The sequence below is a fragment of the Dermacentor silvarum genome, chromosome 10 (genome assembly GCF_013339745.2).
Source record: "Dermacentor silvarum isolate Dsil-2018 chromosome 10, BIME_Dsil_1.4, whole genome shotgun sequence".
Classification (NCBI taxonomy): Eukaryota; Metazoa; Arthropoda; class Arachnida; order Ixodida; family Ixodidae; genus Dermacentor; species Dermacentor silvarum.
The window spans coordinates 89780761-89801161 of NC_051163.1; the positions used below are offsets into that span (position 1 = coordinate 89780761).

Here is a 20401-nt window from a genome sequence, read left to right on the forward strand (position 1 = left end):
CAGTCAACGTTGTATGGTCTGTACGATGCCAGAGTTTGCACCGTCGCTTGGGGATTAAAATTTGCGGAATAACATCGTAATCGAGAAAATACATTTACCTAAGGCAAACTGATGCACATGTCCCTGTTATTACCTGCAAAATGCTCTTTCTTGTGCACTTCGCAAGATTGTGGTAGAGTGCAGGACATGCTGATTTTTGCGCTGCATTGGATGTTACATCCAATGGTGCTTTCCGGCTGGTGCGGTAGCTATTACTTGAAAGCCTTGATAAGTTTCTGCGCATGTTGCTCATTGCCAATGTAAGTGCTCAGGTGATGCCAAGATAACTAAGAATTGGTGCAAGACTGTTGTTTGTACAGCTTCTTCGACGATGAAAATAAAAGTTTGTAACTTTTGCGCACACCAGAATATTTCCCAAAATACTGTTATATCCAATAAAAGAGGGCAGACACGTAAAAAAAAGCTGAAAAAGATCCCCTGAAACATGATCTCACTGTCGTAAATATTGCGCACAAATATGAAGCTACCGTTTACCACACGTTTAGTCGAAAGTATAACGCGGTATGCAAGAAAAGTACCTATATAATTACCATATTTTAAAGCTAATGCATAATTTTTCGCACGGCAGGGTACGAAAAGCTGCGCACATCTAATAAATATTAACTTGGCACAACTTGAAGTTGAGCGAGTTCATAACAGACACTCAGCAGCGCACACGACAGTGATCAACAGTACAATAAGAAGACCCATACACAGCGCTATCTTTCAGCTGAACGTTTTACTTGATCGCACGTGTTATTTATACGCTGACAGCGGATCAGTAATAACACTAAGGAGACAAACAAACATATATATATATATATATATATATATATATATATATATATATATATATATATTATTACGATACCATCTAGAGATGCTAAAGAGACGAGCCGCCGCGAGAAAGACGATGAAGTGTCTGGGCTTTTGGCTCGAGCAAGGTGTCGGCCTGGCGGTTTTGGTTCCAGTGTAAATATATTGTAAATAGCTTCTTTCGTGTGTGTCTTTCCACACGTAACATTCTGGTGGAGGTGTAGCTCAGATGGTAGAGCACTCATCGACCGTTTTGAAGACGCTCCGGCCGATGCTACTATACGCCTCTTCGTCCTCCGCGACGGTACTCTATACCGTCGTAACCTTCATCCGGACGGCTCTGAGTTACTACTTGTAGTACCTAAACACCTCCGCTCAACCGTTCTAGAAGAGCTTCACGACGCTCCAATGGCAGGACACCTTGGCGTATCTCGAACCTATGACCGAGTACGTCGCCGTTTTTTCTGGCCGGGCCTTGCACGTTCCGTACGGCGTTACGTCGCCGCTTGTGAGCTTTGCCAACGACGCAAGAAGCCTTCCCAGCTCCCCGCTGGTTACCTGCAGCCGCTCGACATCCCTGCCGAACCCTTCCATCGTGTCGGCTTAGACCTTCTCGGCCCATTTCCGGAATCTACATCAGGAAACAAATGGGTTGCCGTCGCTGCGGACTACGCGACCCGCTACGCCATAACACGCGCTCTTCCGACCAGTTGCGCTACTGATGTTGCGGACTTCCTCCTACACGATGTCATTTTGATGCATGGTGCTCCGCGTCAAATGCTCACCGACCGCGGCCGTATGTTTTTGTCCAAAGTCATTGACGACATCATGTGTGCCTGCTCAATACAGCACAAAATTACCACCTCCTACCACCCACAAACGAACGGCCTCACTGAACGTTTGAACCGCACCCTTACAGACATGCTATCCAAATACGTTTCAACCGGCCACCGTGACTGGGACCTGGCTCTACCTTACGTTACCTTTGCGTACAACTCTTCCCGTCTTGAAACTGCTGGATTTTCCCCGTTTTATCTCTTGTATGGCCGAGAGCCGACGCTACCACTAGACACTGTGCTTCCGTCCACCACGGCTTCAACTAGCGATTATGCCCGTGATGCTATCGCCCGTGCTGACCATGCTCGTCAACTTGCGCGTGCTCGTCTGGAAGTGTCCCAAGACAAACAGAAGCAACGCTACGACCTCCGTCACCGTGATGTGCGTTTTGCGCCCGGCACCCTTGTGTTGCTTTGGTCACCATCGCGTAAAGTGGGCCTTTGTGAAAAACTGCTCTCCTGTTACACAGGCCCATATCGCGTGCTCCGCCAAGTGACCGATGTCACATATGAAATCGTTCTAGCCACGCCCACTACGTCCTCCGCTGGGACAACCAGTGATATTGTCCACGTCGCCCGACTCAAACCCTACACCTCTCCAAGCGCCTTAGATATTTAACTGCACCGTGACGGTGCTTTCGCCGCCGGGGGGTAGTATTACGATACCATCTAGAGATGCTAAAGAGACGAGCCGCCGCGAGAAAGACGATGAAGTGTGTCTGGGCTTTTGGCTCGAGCAAGGTGTCGGCCTGGCGGTTTTGGTTCCAGTGTAAATATATTGTAAATAGCTTCTTTCGTGTGTGTCTTTCCACACGTAACAATATATATACATATATCCAGTACCGAACCCACACGTGTCATCACTGTGATCACATTGCACCTGGTCACCTGGTCGTCGCATCTGGCAGCTGGCTAATACGAGTGCTTCCAACACGCGTCATCCTGAGCAATGGAATATACGCTGTTGCAGCACAAACTGGGAGAACGCATGATTTGCATCTATGCACCTCCACTATAAAATTTATTTTTATATAGCCATGACACGAATAGTGCTGGCAATTTTTTGAAGCATACACAGGTTAAATGCTGTGATGGACAGCTTCAACCCCACCTCCAATTTTGTTTGTTCTTTCATTGATTTATTAGAATATGTCTTCCAATCTATGCTAATATATTGTATAGCTTCGCAATGTATTTTTATACATCCTGATTTGCTCTTTTTCCCTTCATAGTTGCGCGTCCTCTAATTAAGTATGCTTTATGTGTAGAAGGATCCCACTTTGTTAATACATAGATATTGTTACAGGGAAAATCAATATGCAAAGGATATAATTACAAGGAAAGGCGCACTACGCTGCAGCAATGATAGTGCTAACGCGCGTACACCAGATAGCCACACCGTCGTCGTCGTCGTCATCGTCCAAGCACCGACCACAGCATCGCCACCCGTGACAATATGTCCAGTGTCCTTATTTCGTTTCTCACTAACTAATGTCAAAAGTGGATGTATGTAAACTTTCAATCGCTAATATATGCATGGATTATAGTTTAGTAGATCTTGTTCGAAGCATGTTTTCGACGTCAAGCTGATCATTGTTATTAAATATGGAGATGGCCACCGCCATTGCGCTGCACAGTGCAGTACCCCTTATTCGTCTTTTCCCTCCTTGTACTAAGTTAAAAATTGCCATTTACCATGGCTTTACAATATAGGTATATTTCTTGGCATGCGACAAGTGTGCTGTTTCTTCAACCTTGCCTCCAGTCTTCCCCCACCAAATATGTCCAAGGTCATCCAGGTGATGTTTGAGGAAACTCAACAAAAAGATGCCACGAGGCCGCGAGCTGTTCTTGTCCTGGACGTCTCCGACAGTATGAAGGTAAGAGCCTTTGCTTCATGCGCTGTTCGGTAGTACTAACCTTTCGGTGTATTGGGCCAAAGTACATAATGGAAATTGAACCACTCAAAATGGCCTACGTATTGAAGCGATTTCTGAGCGGTATCTTCAAATCGTGCAATGCATCTCAATCATAAGCTCAAATAGCGAAGTTTATTGGGCAATCTTGTTTTTAGAGTAATCATATAAAGCAGTGTCTTTATCATTATAGCTGTGTCTCATGCATTATTGCAATGGGCAGTAAACCACTGTTTTAGACGCGCTTATACATCGTTTTATATATTTATGGCTATCATAGTAACGTCTACGCTGTCAAACGAGCCGTATGGAACAAGGCCTGCAAACGAGAAAGCCACGGGCACGAAGTCTTCTGACAGTCACCTCCCGTTTGCTCTCACAGCGTCAGGCGCGGCGAGCTGCGGTCACGTGATCATGCCTTGAACATTACACGCCCTGCAGCGCCGTCCTCTACACTAGTGCAGCTCTAGGCTAATATTCCGCTTCGAGTGCAGAAATAGGACGTTGCCCGTTTCCTTCGACGAAGGCAAAAGTTCCGGGAAAATTCAGACTTCCTCGAAGATGACGGAAGGATTTTCCCGTACAATATTGTCACGAGCCTCGAGAAGTAGTCCTGAAGGTTTAATAACCGTAGAGCAGCTGGCTCTTGGAAGACGCGACCGTCGGGGCTGGCTCGAGCAGAGAAGGGGGTGCGCGGTCTTCTTTGTTCTCTTGGGCTCGACTTACTCTTGCCCTCGACCCACTACCTACAGGTGGCAATCGCTTCCGAACAAAAGCATCGCCTCGACGCTAAATATATAGGCGTAGAAGACAAAGAAGGCAGGCAAAGCTAAAGTACCCAAAAAAAGTAAACGTCACGCCGACACAGTCAATGAACGAAGAAACAAGCTCCCGAAGAGAAATGAAAAGTAGAAACAAAGAAGGGAATGAGAGAAAAAAAAACGAAAACAAAAAAAGTTACGGACGCGCAATGTACGGCTTCATGCGCACAACATGAACTATGTCTGAGCTCGGTTGTCTTTGTGTGCTACTCCGTGTCTGCGATGTCGTGTCCGGAACAACTTCGTAGTTTACGTCACTGACGCGGCGGAACACTTTATACGGAGTGAAATACCGGCTCAGCAGGTTTTCAAAGAGGCCACGACTGCGAATGGGGGTCCACACCCAAGCTTTGTCCCCGGGGTTGTAGGACACGTCGCTGTGGCGGATGTTGTAGCGTCGTGCGTCTGCCTGCTGCTGCTGGCCGATATGCAGCCACGCGAGCTGCCGAGCTTCCTCAGCATGCTCTGCAAATTCCTCGGCGTCAGTTGTCAAGAAGTCAGCGTCTTGACACGGCAGCATAGCGCCCAGCATCGTCTGGACTTCGCGATCGTAGAGAAGGCGAAAGGGCGTGAAGCGCCTCGTTTCTTGCACGGCGGTGTTATAAGCGAAGGTCACGTAGGGCAAGATACGATCCCATGTTTTGTGTTGGACGTCGATGTACATTGCGAGCATGTCTGTGACCCTCTTATTCAGTCGCTCGGTAAGTCCGTTGGTCTGCGGATAGTACGCGGTCGTCTTGCGATGACTGGTGTTGCTTAATTTAAAAACTTCGTCCATAAGCTGCGCTGTGAATGCTGTCCCTCTGTTATTCGCAAGACGATGTGGTGCATGAAGAATTGCGCTACCTCTGAGGCCGTGGCTCGTGGGATCGCCTGCGTTTCAGCATAGCGTGTTAAATAATCAGTCACGACGATCACCCATTTGTTGTCGTCGGCAGACAGAGGAAATGGTCCAAGAATGTCCATGCCGACTTGGTCGAAAGGCGTGTGAGGTGCTTCAATTGGCTGAAGTAAGCCAGGCGGCTTAACGGATGGTGTCTTGCGGCGCTGGAATTCACGCAGCCTTTAACGTACTGTTTGACGCTTGCCGAAAGCCCGGGCGAATAGTACATTTCGCTTACTCTAGCGAGTGTTCGTGAAAAGCCTAAATGACCAAATGTCGGTTCATCATGGCAAGCGAAGAGGACGTCGTCGCGCATGTCCCTTGGAACCACCAGGAGGTAAGCACGGCTGTTTGAACGAGCATTCTTCTTATACAGCACGTTGTCTCGCAGACAGAAGGACGTCAGCGAGCGAGACAGATGGCGTGGTATGGTTGTGTCGCGACCCTCTAAATGATCGATGATCGGTCGAATCTCAGCGTCGTCACGCTGCCCTCTGCTCAAGTCCCACGAACTAATGGCGCCCAGGAAGCCATCATCATCCTCTGTTTCCGGACTGGCAGGATCAATGGGTGCGCGGGACAGCATGTCAGCGTCCTCATGCCTACGGCCAGACTTATAAACGATGGTGATGTCAAATTCCTGTAGCCGCAAGCTCCACCGTGCCAGTCGTCCTGAAGGGTCGCGCATGATTGCCAACCAACAGAGGGCATGGTGGTCCATCAATACATTGAAGGGACGACCATAGAGATAGGGGCGAAACTTGATGATCGCCCACACGACCGCGAGGCACTCTTTCTCCGTAGTCGAATAAGTCGCCTCGGCACGGGACAGGGAGCGGCTGGCATACGCTAGAACTCTTTCCACTCCATCTTGGAGCTGGACGAGCACTGCGCCAAAGCCGATGCTACTGGCGTTGGTATGCAATTCAGTATCAGCGTCATCGTCAAAATGTGCAAGAACGGGTGCTGATTGCAGGCGCTGTCGTAATTCAGCAAAAGATAGCTGCAGCTCATTATGCCACAGAAATGGCGTATCGTCCCTTGTAAGGCGAGTCAGTGGTTCCGCTATCTTCGAGAAGCCTTTAATGAACCGGCGATAGTAGGCGCATAAACCCAGGAAGCACCGGACGGCCTTCTTATCGGCAGGAGCTGGAAACGCGGCCACAGCGGCAAGCTTGTCTGGATCGGGTCGGACCCCTTTAGCATTTAGTACATGCTCGAGGAACTTGAGCTCTTCATAACCAAAGTGGCACTTTTCGGGCTTAAGTATGAGATCTGCCGATCGGATGGCTTCTAGCAAACTCCGTAGGCGGTGAAGATGCAGCTCGAACGTTTCAGAGAAGATGACCACATCATCCAGGTACACAAGACAGGCTTGCCACTTCAGTCCAGTAAGGACAGTGTCCATCATTCGCTGGAAAGTAGCCGGGGCTGAACACAAGCCAAAAGGAAGGACTCGAAATTCATGGAGACCATCTGGAGTCACAAAGGCTGTTTTCTCGCGGCCGCGTTCGTCTACCTCGATTTGCCAGTACCCGCTTTTTAAATCAAGAGAAGAAAAATAGTGGGCACGCCCTAGTCTATCTAACGAGTCGTCGATACGCGGCAGCGGGTACACGTCTCTTTTAGTCGCTTTGTTGAGCTTGCGGTAGTCGACACAGAAGCGTAGCGTTCCGTCTTTCTTTTTGACAAGAACGACCGGAGACGACCACGGGCTGTTGGAAGGTTCGATGAAGCCATCGTCAAGCATCTCCCAGACTTGCGTACGTATGGCTTCGCGTTCTTTTGCCGACACGCGGTAAGGCTGCTGGTGTATCGGGCGTGCGTCTTCGTACGTGATGATCCTGTGTTTAGTGATGGAAGTCTAGCGTACCTTAGAAGAATGTGCGAAGCAGGTCCTGAATTCAAGCAAGAGCTTGCGCAGTGCTGTCTGGCTATCGGTGGACAGTTCAGAATTGATGTCGAGATGGCCCAGAAACGTGTCTGCTGTCTCCACTACTTCTGACGTGAAACTGTTGTTAACATTTGCTACTGCGTCTGCAAACGCTAACGAAGTGCCGCGAAACAGGTGTCGGTGCTCGTAGCTAAAGTTGGTAACAAGCAATTGCGAATGACCAGCATGAATCTGTATAACACTTCGAGCCACACAAACACCTTGCTTCAGTAGGTGTTCGAAGTTACTTTCGGCTACCGCTTCACCAATGCGTAAGCCACAGCATGTGACGTCGACGAGGACACTGGCTCGTGGAGGAAGCGGTACACTGTCTGCAGAAACACGAAGTACGTCGTCGCGCCGTTGGCCGTCTTGCATGTCGATTGCTCGTTCGGCAGAGAAAGTGATACGACGCTCTTGCAGATCGATAATCGCACCGTACTCCTGCAGGAAGTCAACCCCAAGAATAACGTCGCGGGAGCATTCGCGTAAGACAATTCAGCTCGCTACGAATGTAGATCCTTGAATATCAACTCTAGTCGTGTAGGCGCCCAGTGGAGTAACGACGTGGCAGCCAGCCGTTCGAATCTGCGAGTTATGCCAGGGCGTGATCACTTTCTTCAGCTGCGTTGCTATTCTCCTGCTTAGTATTGTGTAGTCTGCGTCGGTGTCCACTAAAGCACTAACGGCATAACCATCAATAGTCACTGGTATATCGAGCGAAAGCCGGTCGTCCCTTTCAGCTGCAGCTGATGGCGGATCGGTATTTTTCCGTAAATGCGTCCGTCGGAGGTCTTCAGCGCTTCGACCATCAGAGTCAGTTTTCCCGGCGGGGACTAGTCGACCGCTCGGGAGAATAGCGCTGGGGCGGAGTTTAAAATCGTCTCGGAGACGGCGATCACGACTGCCGCCTGGCAGGCGGTGGCAAACACTGCTGAGAGAGGTAGTCCTGAATCTCCCGGGGTCGCTTGCCGTATCGGGGCGGCGGCGAGTATGCGGAAAAGCCGTGAATCCCAAGGCGCCGGTATGGGCACTGGCGGTACAAGTGGTCAGCTTCACCGCAGTGGAGGCACAGAGGCCGATGATCGGGTGTGCGCCAAACATCCGACTTCCGAGGGGGCGGGCGTCTGTCGTCGACGTAGTGAGGCGCTTGCTCCGATCGATGGGCAAATGGAGCGGCATGAACAACTGGCGGCGGTGTATACCCAGCGTCGTAGTACGATATAGGCTGCGCCGACTGAACTGACACCGTAGGAGAAGCACGAACGAACAGAGGCGGAGAGGGAGCAGGGCGCTTCAGAGCTTCCGCGTAGGTCACACGGGGATATTCAGGAGATACTGCCGCAGCGGTAGCAGGAGGCAAGGTTTTTCGGAGCGCCTGGTGCAGTTCTTCCTTGATAATGCTCGCTATGGAACTTACCGAAGGGTGCGGTGTTACGGCAGCCTTTTGCTACACTTCACGCACTACAGAGCGGATGAGTTCTCGGACACAGTCACCGTTGCTTCCTATTGCCGTGAAAATGTCAGCAGCAGATATGCTGTTCGCTTGCCGCTCATACAGGTTCGAGCTATGCAGAAGCATTTTTTCCATGGTCACAGCCTCGGACAAGAACTCCGCGACCGTCTTCGGAGGGCTCCGTACGAGGCCAGCGAAGAGTTGCTCCTTGACCCCGCGCTTCAGATGACGTAACTTCTCCTCCGTCATTCTTGGATCCGCTCGTCGGAAGAGGCGCGTCTGTCTTCGACGTACGTGGTCACAGTTTCGTTTGGCAACTGGACGCGGGCCTGAATCGCACTTCCCTTCGTTCATGGCGATAAGCACTGGTGTATGTCTCCAAAAGCTGACGACAAAACTCGCGCCACGACGACAGTTGCTCCTCGCGGTTCTGAAACCACGTACGCACGCCATCCTCCAGGTATGAGGTACACGTGTATGAGTTTTGCCGTGTCGTTCCATTCGTTCACGGAGGCCACGCGCTCGAAGTCGACCATCCAGTCTTCGACGTCTTCGAACATTGTGTCATGAAACGTCTTCGGGATCCGCGGGCTCTCAAGTGTGTACCGGTTTGACATCGTGCTTCCCGTACCGGTTGGGGCGGTTTGAAGGGAAGCGCTGGTCATACCGACTGATCTGGTGGGAACTGTAGCGTTGTCGACTTCTGGGGACAGGTCCCCTGATCCTGCGGCTGGCCCGATGCACGGGAGTGTCGACAGGCACTGGATTCGTAGCGCGCATTCTTGGAGGGGTCCGCAACATCCGTGAGGACGCTTACCCAGCACCTCCACCAGTTTGTCACGAGCCTCAAGAAGTAGTCCTGAAGGTTTAATAACCGTAGAGCAGCTGGCTCTTGGAAGACGCGACCGTCGGGGCTGGCTTGAACAGGGAAGGGGGCGCGTGGTCTTCTTTGTTCTCTTGGGCTCGACCCACTCTTGCCCTCGAGCCACTACCTACAGGTGGCAATATTTCATGGCATAAAATAACGCGTCCATGCGAGGTACTAACTTTACAGGTGCCCATAAATGGAACACGAATTAAACATTCGCCGTCAACATCACTGCTATTCATCGTCAATCATAGCAAACAGCACAGAAAGCTTCGCATACATCGATTACGACAGTGCGTGAGCTCCGTATATTTTTTGTCAAGTCAGCTTCGGAGCATTCAGAGTTTAAATTCGAAAGCTTAACGGTGCGAAACCGCCTGGTCTTTCTACTGGACATCGTAGTGGACGTCTGTGTTGTTTGTTTCCTTGGGTTTTCTATTGTGTGTTCCAAACTGTGATCCATTCACGTACACCGGCGTAATTCATGGTGCACTCACGCGATGGGTACACGAGTGTTCTCGCACTCGGCACTCTACAGAATTCAAGAGCGCTCGAGTACCATCCTTTGGATACAGGTTAAATAAGAATCACAGCTGGGAATTATACCCGCGACATCGTCTACTGCTGATCTCTAGGCCACGGGTGCTAGTTCCGGAGGCCACAGCACGCTCAATAGCCACTGATCTACCGTAGCGGATTGTCGTTCTCGTGTTGGCCGATGCATGGCGCATTATAGACTTGTAAAGACGTTTATTGCTCACAGGCGTTAGGCCCAACCGTTGGTTCAGTTCAAGGAACCGCGAGCGCGAGCGGCGTAGGTCGAGCGATGCGCTGGAGAGACTGACCCACTAGACAGCGCTGGTAAGGATGCCCCACTGCATCGTCCCTCTTCTTCACTACAATTACCCCGGGGACGAAAAAGGGAGCCGTCCGGCGACCCTACAGTTCGTCACTATTAGTGGGTCATAATAGGGTTTGAGGCGCTCGATGTTGACAAGGTCGCGTCCGCGACGGCGCATGTCCGACGATGGTTCAACGGGCTCTATCACATAGTTGACGGGTGATGCACGCTCGACGATGCAGTAGGGACCTTCATACTTGGGCATAAACTTGGAAGACAGACCAGGTGCAGCGGTTGGAACTGAGAGCCACACAAGCGCTCCAGGAAGAAAGGTGGGCGCAGAGGTGGTGTGACCGCGAGTGTTCTTCTGGCGCTCTTGGTCTTTAGAGAGGTAAAGGCCCGGGCGACGTCGCGGCACTCTTCGACATCTCACCGTATCGGAAATGGGCGCACATTCAGATGCGTCGGGCCGGTATGGTAGCATTGTGTCGATGGTGTGCGATGGGTGCCGGCCGTACAACAAGAAATATGGCGAAAACCCAGTAGTGCTCTGCGTAGCGGTATTGTACGCGTAGGTGACGAAGGGCAGGATGGCGTCCCAGTTCGTGTGGTTGGAGGAGACGTACATTGAGCGCATGTAACCGAGCGTACGGTTGAATCGTTCCGTGAGTCCACTGGTTTGAGGATGGTACGCCGTTGTTGTGCGATGAACAACGTGGCACTCTTTGAGAACAGCTTCAACTACTTCGGAGAGGAAGACCCGTCCGCGGTCACTGAGCAGCTCCTGGGGTGGCCCATGACGTATGATGAATCGACGAAGCAGGAAGGAGGCAACGTCGCGCGCTGTAGCTGCCGGAAGCGCCGCAGTTTCAGCGTATCGCGTAAGATGGTCAACTGCCACAATGGCCCAACGGTTTCCAGCCGAAGTCATAGGAAGGGGCCCGTACAAATCTATACCGACGCGCCCAAAGGGCCGGGTGGGGCAAGGTAAAGGTTGCAGCCCAGTTGGCGGGAGGTGGGGTGAAGATTTCCGGCGCTGGCAATCGGGACAAGAGCCTACGAACTTTTGAACGTAGCTGTACATCCCTTGCCAGTAGTACCGCTGTTGAAGGCGCTGGTAAGTCTTGAAAACGCCAGCATGGGCACACTGGGGATCGGCGTGGAAAGCTGCGCATATTTCGGAACGCAGGCTGCGAGGCACTACAAACAACGACTGGCGACCGTCGGAGCTGTAATTGCGCCGGTGAAGCAGGTCCTCGCGAATGGCGAAATGATGAGCTTGACGGCGCAACGCGCGGGTTGTTGACCTGGTCGATGGATCAGCGAGCCAGCCTATAATCGACGCAATCCAGGGGTCCTTGAGCTGCTCGGAAGCGATGGTGCGAAGGTCGATGGAAGACACAGTCAACCGAGATATATTGTTGTCCACCAAGGGAGAGCGCGAGAGGGCATCGGCGTCCGAGTGGTGTCGCCGGCTGCGGTAGAGTACGCGGATGTCGTAGTCTTGCAGGCGAAGTGCCCAACGTGCAAGACGGCCGGACGGATCTTTCAACGACGACAGCCAACATAGTGCGTGGTGGTCCGCGATGACATCAAATGGGCGGCCATACAAATATGGCCGGAACTTATTAAGAGCCCAGATGATCACGAAACATTCTTTTTCAGTCACGGTATAATTATTCTCGGCTTTCCTAAGCGTTGGGCTGGCATAATCAACGACATACTCAGGGAACCCTTGCTTGCGTTGCGCGAGGACAGCGCCAAGACCAACACCGCTGGCATCTGTGTGTACCTCTGTAGGGCCGTCGGGTCGTAGTGGCGCAAAATTGGGGGGGGGGGGGAGCCAGCAAACGAAGAAGACTCGTGAACGCCTCGTCGCACTCTGATGACCACGAGGTGAGGCGCCCGTTGCCCCCTAGGAGCTTCATCAGGGGCGATACGATGGCGGCGAAATTCCGAATGAAGCGTCCGAAGTAGGAGCACAGAAACTGCGCAATTCTTTGATGGACGTTGGCTTGGGAAACTCGGCAACGGCGCGAGGTTTGTCGGGGTCTGAAAGAATGCCGTCCTTGGATACCACATAGCCAGGTATCATCAGTTGCTGCGCGGCAAATCGGCAATTCTTCATGTTTATTTGTAGGCCGGCCTTCGATAAACACGTCGAAACACGCCGAAGGCGTTCGAGGTGCGTAGTGAAGTCAGGCGCGAAAACGACAATGTCGTCAAGATAACACAAACATGTGTGCCACTTCAAGCCTCGCAGAACTGTGTCCATCATGCGCTCGAATGTCGCGGGCGCATTACAGAGTCCAAAAGGCATGACGTTGAACTCGTACAAGCCGTCGGGCATGATAAAGGCTGTTTTCGGCCGATCGACTTCTTCCATAGGGACTAGCCCATACCCGGAGCGCAAATCCAGAGATGAAAAAAAGTCGGCTCCTTGCAGGCAGTCAATTGCGTCGTCTATGCGTGGCAGGGGATAGACTTCCTTGTGAGTGATCTTGTTAAGCCGGCGATAATTGACGCAAAACCTTACGGAGCCATCCTTCTTTGTAACAAGGACGACAGGCGAAGCCCATGAACTTTTCGAGGGTCGAATTACTTCGCGCCGAAGCATGTCGTCGACTTGCTCGTTAGTCACACGACGTTCACTGGCACAAACGCGATACGGGTGTTGTCGCAATGGTGGGTGAGAGCCAGTGTCGATGTGATGCGTGACAGTTGAAGTCCGACCCAGGGAAGCTTGCCCCACGTCGAAAGACGAACGAAATTCTTCCAAGAGGGACAGCAGCTGGGAACGCTGGGCCGCTGTAAGGGTTCCAGCGATGGAGGAACCAAATACATCTGTGGACAATGCGTCAGATGTAGAAACAGCACTCAGCGTATGGTAGGTTGCGCAATTCTGGTAGTCGGGCACGTCGATAACTTGCACGTCGTCGATGGCTTCCACGGTACGAACACATTCTCTTCGTAGCAGCATGACAGGGTATGGGCATGGGTTGCAAACGAAAATTGCGCTAGTGCCCTTGGTGATGTCCACGGTCGCAAAAGGTAGCAGCAGGCCCTTCCTTGCGAGGAAACGGCCAGAGGGCGAAAGTAATGCAATGACGTCCGAGATTCCACTGCAGTGCATGGGCACGATCATGGAGGCGTTGGGAGCCACTTGAGTGTCGGATTCGACGATCAGCTTCCTGGAAAGCGACGGAGCGTCAGTGGGCGTCAAATCTAGCAGCGGCGATAGTTACTATTTCGGCCCGTGCGCAATCGATAACGGCATTGTGGCGCGAGAGAAAATCCCAGCCGAGGATGACATCGTGAGAGCAGGAGGAAATGATGAAGAATTTTATGGCGTATACAACGTCCTGAATTTCTACACGAGCAGTGCAAGACGTCAAGGGTCGAATATGCTGAACACTGGCTGTGCGAAAGGATAGTCCGGACAGGGGCGTCGTGACTTTCCGAAGTAAGCGGCAAAGTGTAGCGTCCATAACACATACGGCTGCTCCTGTGTCCACGAGTGCAGACGAGCGGACACCGTCGACAAACACGTCTATCACATTAGATGGGCTGCAATGAGGACTTGTGCACTTCGACGTTTTCGCAGCCCTTGCCTCTTGGACTGCGACTGCTAGTTTTCCTCATCCCGAGGGGTGGCACGAGGCCTCATCGGCGATAACGAGCGCCGGCGAGGAGATGAGGAACGGCGGGTGTTCGGCGGCGGGCGGTTTGTCGGTGACACACCGGATGGTGGGTCGTAATATGGACGGGGCGAACGGTTGGTCATGGATGATTCGACGCTGGGCGGCTGCACACGATTACAGAAACGGGCCACGTGACCGGCGTAGCCGCAGGCAAAGCATATAGGCCGGTTGTCAGATGTACGCCACCGGTTCGCTGTAGCTGGTCCCGGCCACGTCGGAGCACGCCCTAGATGGAGCGGCTGGTGATAGGATGGTATAACGGGCTGCACTGGTGGCCGAGCCCCGATGTCGGCATAAGTGAGGGGCACACAAGCAGAGAGTGGTTGGGGCTAGAGCACTGCACGTGCTCGGGCTTACCCGAAAGCCCGGGCCCGGCCCGGCCCGGCCCACGGGCCGGGCCGGGTAGAGGAGTTTTTTCACGGGCTCGGGCCGGGCTCGGCGTGTGCTTTTTGACCCAGGCCCGGGCCGGGCCCGGGCTTTCTGCGAGTTATTCTCGGGCTTCTCAACTCTGAAAAACATGTATTTTTCGGTTTCGGGCCGGGTTCGGGCCGGTTTCGAGTCGGGCTCGGGCCGGGCTCGGGCTTAAGGCAAAGGGGTGGCGGGCCGGGCCGGGCGGGTAACGTAGATTATTTCCGGGCCCGGGCTGGGCCCGGCTCTCGCCATAAATGTTTTGATCGGGCTCGGGCAGGCCACCCAATGTAAAAACGGGCCCGGGCCGGGCCCGGGCCAAAAAATCGGCCCGTGCAGTGCTCTAGTTGGGGCCTCGCGGCGACTTCAGCGTACCTCAGTGGCGCTGGTGCCGGGGCCTGTTGGGGTGGTGCCACGACCTCGGTATAGCTCAGTGGCACAGGCGCAGGAACGTGGTGGCGTTGGTCGGCTATTTCTTGATCGCGGCAATTTCGGACCTCCGCGATTTCATGCTCGATGGCGCGGCGGAGCGGAGGCACGATAGGTGAAGCGGGCTGTCGGACATGCGGCAGCGGAGCAAAGGGTACCAAGGAGAGTTGTCGTGCTACCTCCTCCCGAATGAAAGCTTTCATGTCCGCAAGCAGTGCGGTCTGGTCGTAGGTGGTAGACAGACCAGCGATGTGATCGTCGCGTGATGAAGACCGACGACTCAACGAGCGCTGCCTGCGTAGCTCCTCGTAACTATGGCATAACGTAACGATCTCGGTGACGGATTGCGGATTCTTAGCGAGCAGCATGTTGAAAGCGGCGTCCTCGATCCCTTTCATGACTTTTCTGATTCTTGAAACTGCAGCGCGCACACAAGAAACGAGGACAATAAGGCGAAGGTGACAGACAGATTCGCCTTATTGTCCTCGTTTGTCCTTATTGTCCTTCGCCTTATTGTCCTCGTTTCTTGTGTGCGCGCTGCAGTTTCAAGATGAATATTTACCAACTCGCCCAACTTTCAGTACTTTTACAATTCGTTTCTGATTCTGTCCGATTCCGACATCGTCACGTCCACGTGCTTACACAAGTCCAGGATATCTTTGATGTAGCTCGTGAAGGACTCTCCCGGCTGTTGGGCTCGTTCTCGCAAGCGGGATTCTGCTCGCACCTTGCGCGCAGCAGGACGACCAAACACAGCGACTAATGAGGTCCTGAACGCGGACCATGTCGCAACTTCCGTCTCGTGGTTGCTGTACCAGAGGCTGGCCACGCCGGCGAGGTAAAAGATCACGTTGCTGAGTTTCGCGGCATTGTCCCATTTATTGATGACGCTTACGCGCTCGTACGTGGACAGCCAGTCCTCCACGTCGGTGTCGTCGGTGCCGCTGAAAACAAGAGGATCCTTGTGGCGAGGTAGACCAGAGCACACGATGGAGGGTGCAGGAGTCATTTGCTGGGACGTCGGCTGGGATGCGTCCTCAGACATGGCTGAAGAGAGGGTACAGGATCGTAGCTCCAGGATGCGTTCGAGCGTAGCACTCTCCACCACATGTAAAGGCGGTTATTGCTCACAGGCGTTAGGGCCAACCATTGAGTCAGTTCAAGAAACCGCGAGCGCGAGCGGCGTAGTCCGAGCGATGCGCTGGAGAGACTGACCCACTAGACAGCGCTGGTAAGGATGCCCCACTGCATCATCCCTCTTCTTCACTACAGACTAAATATGTTATGCAAACTTGCCCAATAAGCCGTTTGGGCAGAATGAATGAAGTTCACACTATTGTGGACTGTGTTTTTATTGCAGAAAAAACAGCCTTATAATTTGTTTTATCGTTTCTATTATAATTTATATCACGAACTGTTCATTTTATATCAGCCTATAAACGGGGCCGGTACTATTTTTTTCAATGCGCTAACACCATCAAAATTTATTGTATAGAAACAGTTTAATTCAATTTTTTTCGTCTCAGTGTATATTGACTAGAGCTTTCTCTACAGCTGTCTTTTTGAACTACTCAAGACTGCGGTCCTCTCGTTTGCCGCATGATTTCTACCCGCTCTCTTGTCCTAGAGCACCCCGTATTTGAGACATTGTCAGCATTTCTTGTCTTCCATATTGCAGGACTACAACCGGCTAAAAACCCTGAAAGAAGCTGTCGATGGCTTCCTCCTGTGTTTGCTCGACAACGTGCTAGAGCTCGCAATCGTCACGTTCAGCAGCGCTGCGGAGGTGCGGCACCCTATGAGGGTTGTAAATGGACAAACCAGAGGAGGGTTCCGGCATGCTGTCAATGTAATGCAGCATCAAAGACTTACCTGCATTGGGTGTGGCCTTCAGCGCGCTCTTATGGTACGAACTTATGCAGAATTGCATTATCATTCTGTTGAAGATACGAATAGGACATGTCCAGCATTCTTCTTGACCATTTCTATAAAAATGTACAGCATTTGCGTGCAACGCTAACTGCTGATATCGTGCTTTAAAGTCAAGTTAACAGCGCAAGGCCACCAAAGGGGACAGATGAGGGAACAGAGCGCTGACTTCCAACAGTTTATTTCCTTTTAAGAAAGCACATCGACATTTATATAGTCACACAATAGCACACCAGCCATGCGCAGAACGCCAAGACAAAGCCACAAAAAATTCAACGTGGCGACAGCCCGACATATCTGATCTGCGTGTCAGTGAGAGTGACAGAGGGGGTTCTGACGCAACCATCCTTTGTAGGTACAATTTCTACCACTTCGATTTTCTGACGCGTAACACGGTCTATATGTTTTGCAATAGTGCTAAATTTTTTAACCTTGGCCTGCATCCAAATGTGCAACAGTGGGCAGAAAGCCATTCCTGTTTAGCGCGGTCTACATTACACTTGTGTTCCTTCAGCTATTCATTCATGCATCGGCCCATCTCTCCGATATATTTGCCACAAGACAGGGTAATCCGGTATACGACGTTGTTTGCGCAATCTCGTATTGGTGTGCGATGAGAACCCTTGTTTCGTCCTAGATGCTGGGACCGCCATTTCGCATAGGTTACCTAATTTTTCCGCGACAGAGAACACAACTTTGACGTTTACACGCTGAGCGACCTTCTTCAGATTATGCGCGATTCTGTACATGCACGGAATTACTGCAATTTTTTGCCTATCCGGAGTTGGTCCCTTTGGATTTATATTTACCAGTGACGGTTGTACAATGAGTGCTTTTGTGTTAATTTACACGTCACCAGCCGTCCCACTTAGGCTGCGAGGAAGTTTCGAGAACTTGGCTGAATTATTTTCCAATCAACCGAGTTCCTCAGGAAGACCAAACTGCGCAGCAGGCCTTCAGCAACAGAGAGCTGCACAAGGATTCCATAGCCTGCAGAAGTTAACCTTTCTGATTGCTCACGAAAACTCTCGGCCAATTTGTTGTGTTCGCAGGATTTTCTTAGGGAATTAGTAAATCATGAACTGCCAATGCCGCGTTTTATAAGTTTAAATGCGCGTAGTTAAAAGGAAGAAGAGGCTTGTTACCACGTGGGTAGTACATCCAGCAAGAGTGGCTTTCCATGCAAAAATAGCTTAACATCAAGGAACCTTGTTACACCATTCTCGGAAAATTCACGGCTTAGCTCAAGTGGTCTAAACCATTTACTCACTGTGTCCAAAACTAAAAAAGCACCAGACTTGTACGAGCTGTCATCAGTGTTAAGAAAAATAAAAAAGCCTTCAACAAATCTAAAAGCAGCTAAGACGTTAGTGTTAGTGAACGCATCCAAAACAGATCTGTCCAGTTTTGCTAAAAACAAATCACTGATGACGAGAGTGATGCATGATCAGATGCAAATTCCTTCTTTTTGAAGAGAAGCATTACCATCGCAATAGATGTACGGCGACTGAAGATAAAGGCAAAGTAATTCTAAAAAGCCGCTGACACTGATGCCAGACTGAGTCTGGAACTTAGAAGGGTCAAATTCATTAATGCATTGATCAATGCAGTGAAGTAGTAAATCATGTGGTATAGAATCATAATGATCCTTAGCGTCAAGGCAGACAGGCTTTCATTACATCATGAGCTGACAAACTGCCGCAGTGCATCTGAGTTTCTTACAAAAAAACGGATCATCCACTTGTAAACAATTTAGGCTTTTCTGCAAGAAAAGAGCGACACATTTTTGCCAGGTGCCATTTTCTGAAATGATAAGCCTAAAATGCATGTGAACTTTATGAGTTTTCGCAGTGAAGAAGACATCAAGAAAATCATTTTGTGCGTTAGACATGACATTTAGAACAGACTCGAGGTTTAACTCGAGACAAATGCTCTTGGCTTTGCTTTTGACCTTTGCAAGGAAACCCTGTTGTGACAATAAGAAAATGAAGAAGCCGTGCGTCGTGCCTTATCCTGATACAACTCAACAGAAAATACTGCGAGACTACTCTTTTTGTCTGCAGGGAGCATACACAAGGATTGCTTTTTTTTTAGAAAAGTAACATGTTTTACAAGAAGTTTTGAAACAGTTGGCTTACAGCCGCTCAAGACATCGACGCCGTCTGCTATGCAACGTTCCTGCTCTTGCTCAGAAATGCGCCGACAGATTTACTTGATGGTAGCCAGGGGGTCTGGCGGCGTACATTTCGGTTAAACCACGATTTGTTCCCAGCGAAAGCACGTCAGTGAGGGGAAGGCGCAAGTTCAAATTTTTTCGGGTTGTGAATCCGCCACTTGAGCGAACGCTGTCTCACAGGCACGAGAACAGGAAGCTTTAGCAGTTGGGTCTTCCAGAGGAACTCGGTTGATTGGAAAATAATTCAGCCAAGTTCTCGAAACTTCCTCGCAGCCTCAGTGGGACGGGTGGTGACGTGTAAATTAACACAAAAGCACTCATTGTACAACCGTATGTGCCTTTGCGATAGAGCCTTCAGGATTATTCAGATTCTCGTTCCGCGCCATTGAGAAGGTGTGAAGCCACCGAAAAGAAGTGGAACGTCTTCAGTCTTGTTCCAGCCATTCAGCTATGCAACTTGTGTTTCTCTGTACCGTGGTGCACCACGGACGTCAATGTTTTGCCGAGCAGGTGGCTTGTTACCGTGTAACACGGTTTAATATTTGTTACACTGTCGCTATAGCATGTGTGATCTGAATCCTTAATTCAAGTCAGAAAAACTTCGCCCTAAGATAGAGGCTTGGGTATCAACAACATTATGTGGTTTACGTCCCAAAACCGCTTTGCATTATGAGGTACACTGTAGTGGAGGACGCCGGATTAACTTTGACCACCAGAGGATCTTTAACGTGCCACTAATGCATGGGACACGGGCGTTTTTGTATTTTCATCCCCATCGAAATGCGGCCGCCGCGGATTCGATTCCGCGACTTCCTGCTAGCTGCGCAACACCATAGCCGCTAAGCCACCGCGGTGGGTATCAACAACAGCAGTTGTACATGCGTAAATCAGCATTCGATAAACTCGCGAAAAGAGGAAATTTCGTGCTTAAACAGTTATCTTTCGCGAGTGCCCACACGCATGAACGACTCAGCTTTGGCTGTACTTTTTTCGTGCGCAGATGCGTTTGTGCTTTCCATCGTTTTATTGCGAAATGAATTATACGGACACTCCAAGCGCATTTTTGCCGTCGTCGTGAGGTTCCGTATAAAGTCCAACGGCGACGTGTGTGTGAGCGAAAGCGTGCGAGGGTGAGCCGGCAACCGCAGCTTAATCGCCCGCACGCCTGAGAGGAAGGCGGCCGGAAACGTAGAGTCTTCGTTTACGCTCGAAGTACGGGGAGGAGGCGACGAAGACGGGAGGGGGGGGGGGGGGGGTGCGTGCTGCTCCCGCGGCTGCTGCTCACGGAGCCATCTTGAAAGCGATCTGCAATGCGGAGGAAGTGTGCGCCCGCGGGTCGCCGTATGCGC

General features: G+C 51.2%; 1 protein-coding gene across 1 annotated transcript in view; it reads left to right on the plus strand.

Moving 5' to 3' along the window:
* The first annotated feature begins 3418 nt into the window (after positions 1 to 3418).
* LOC119431688 (calcium-activated chloride channel regulator 1) overlaps positions 3419 to 20401 on the plus strand; it is a 45908-nt gene continuing 28925 nt past the window's right edge. Inside the window, exons 1-2 of the mRNA XM_049657991.1 lie at positions 3419 to 3571; positions 16626 to 16853. Of these exons, the coding sequence (XP_049513948.1) occupies positions 3419 to 3571; positions 16626 to 16853 (381 nt within the window). The remainder of the gene's footprint in view (positions 3572 to 16625; positions 16854 to 20401) is intronic.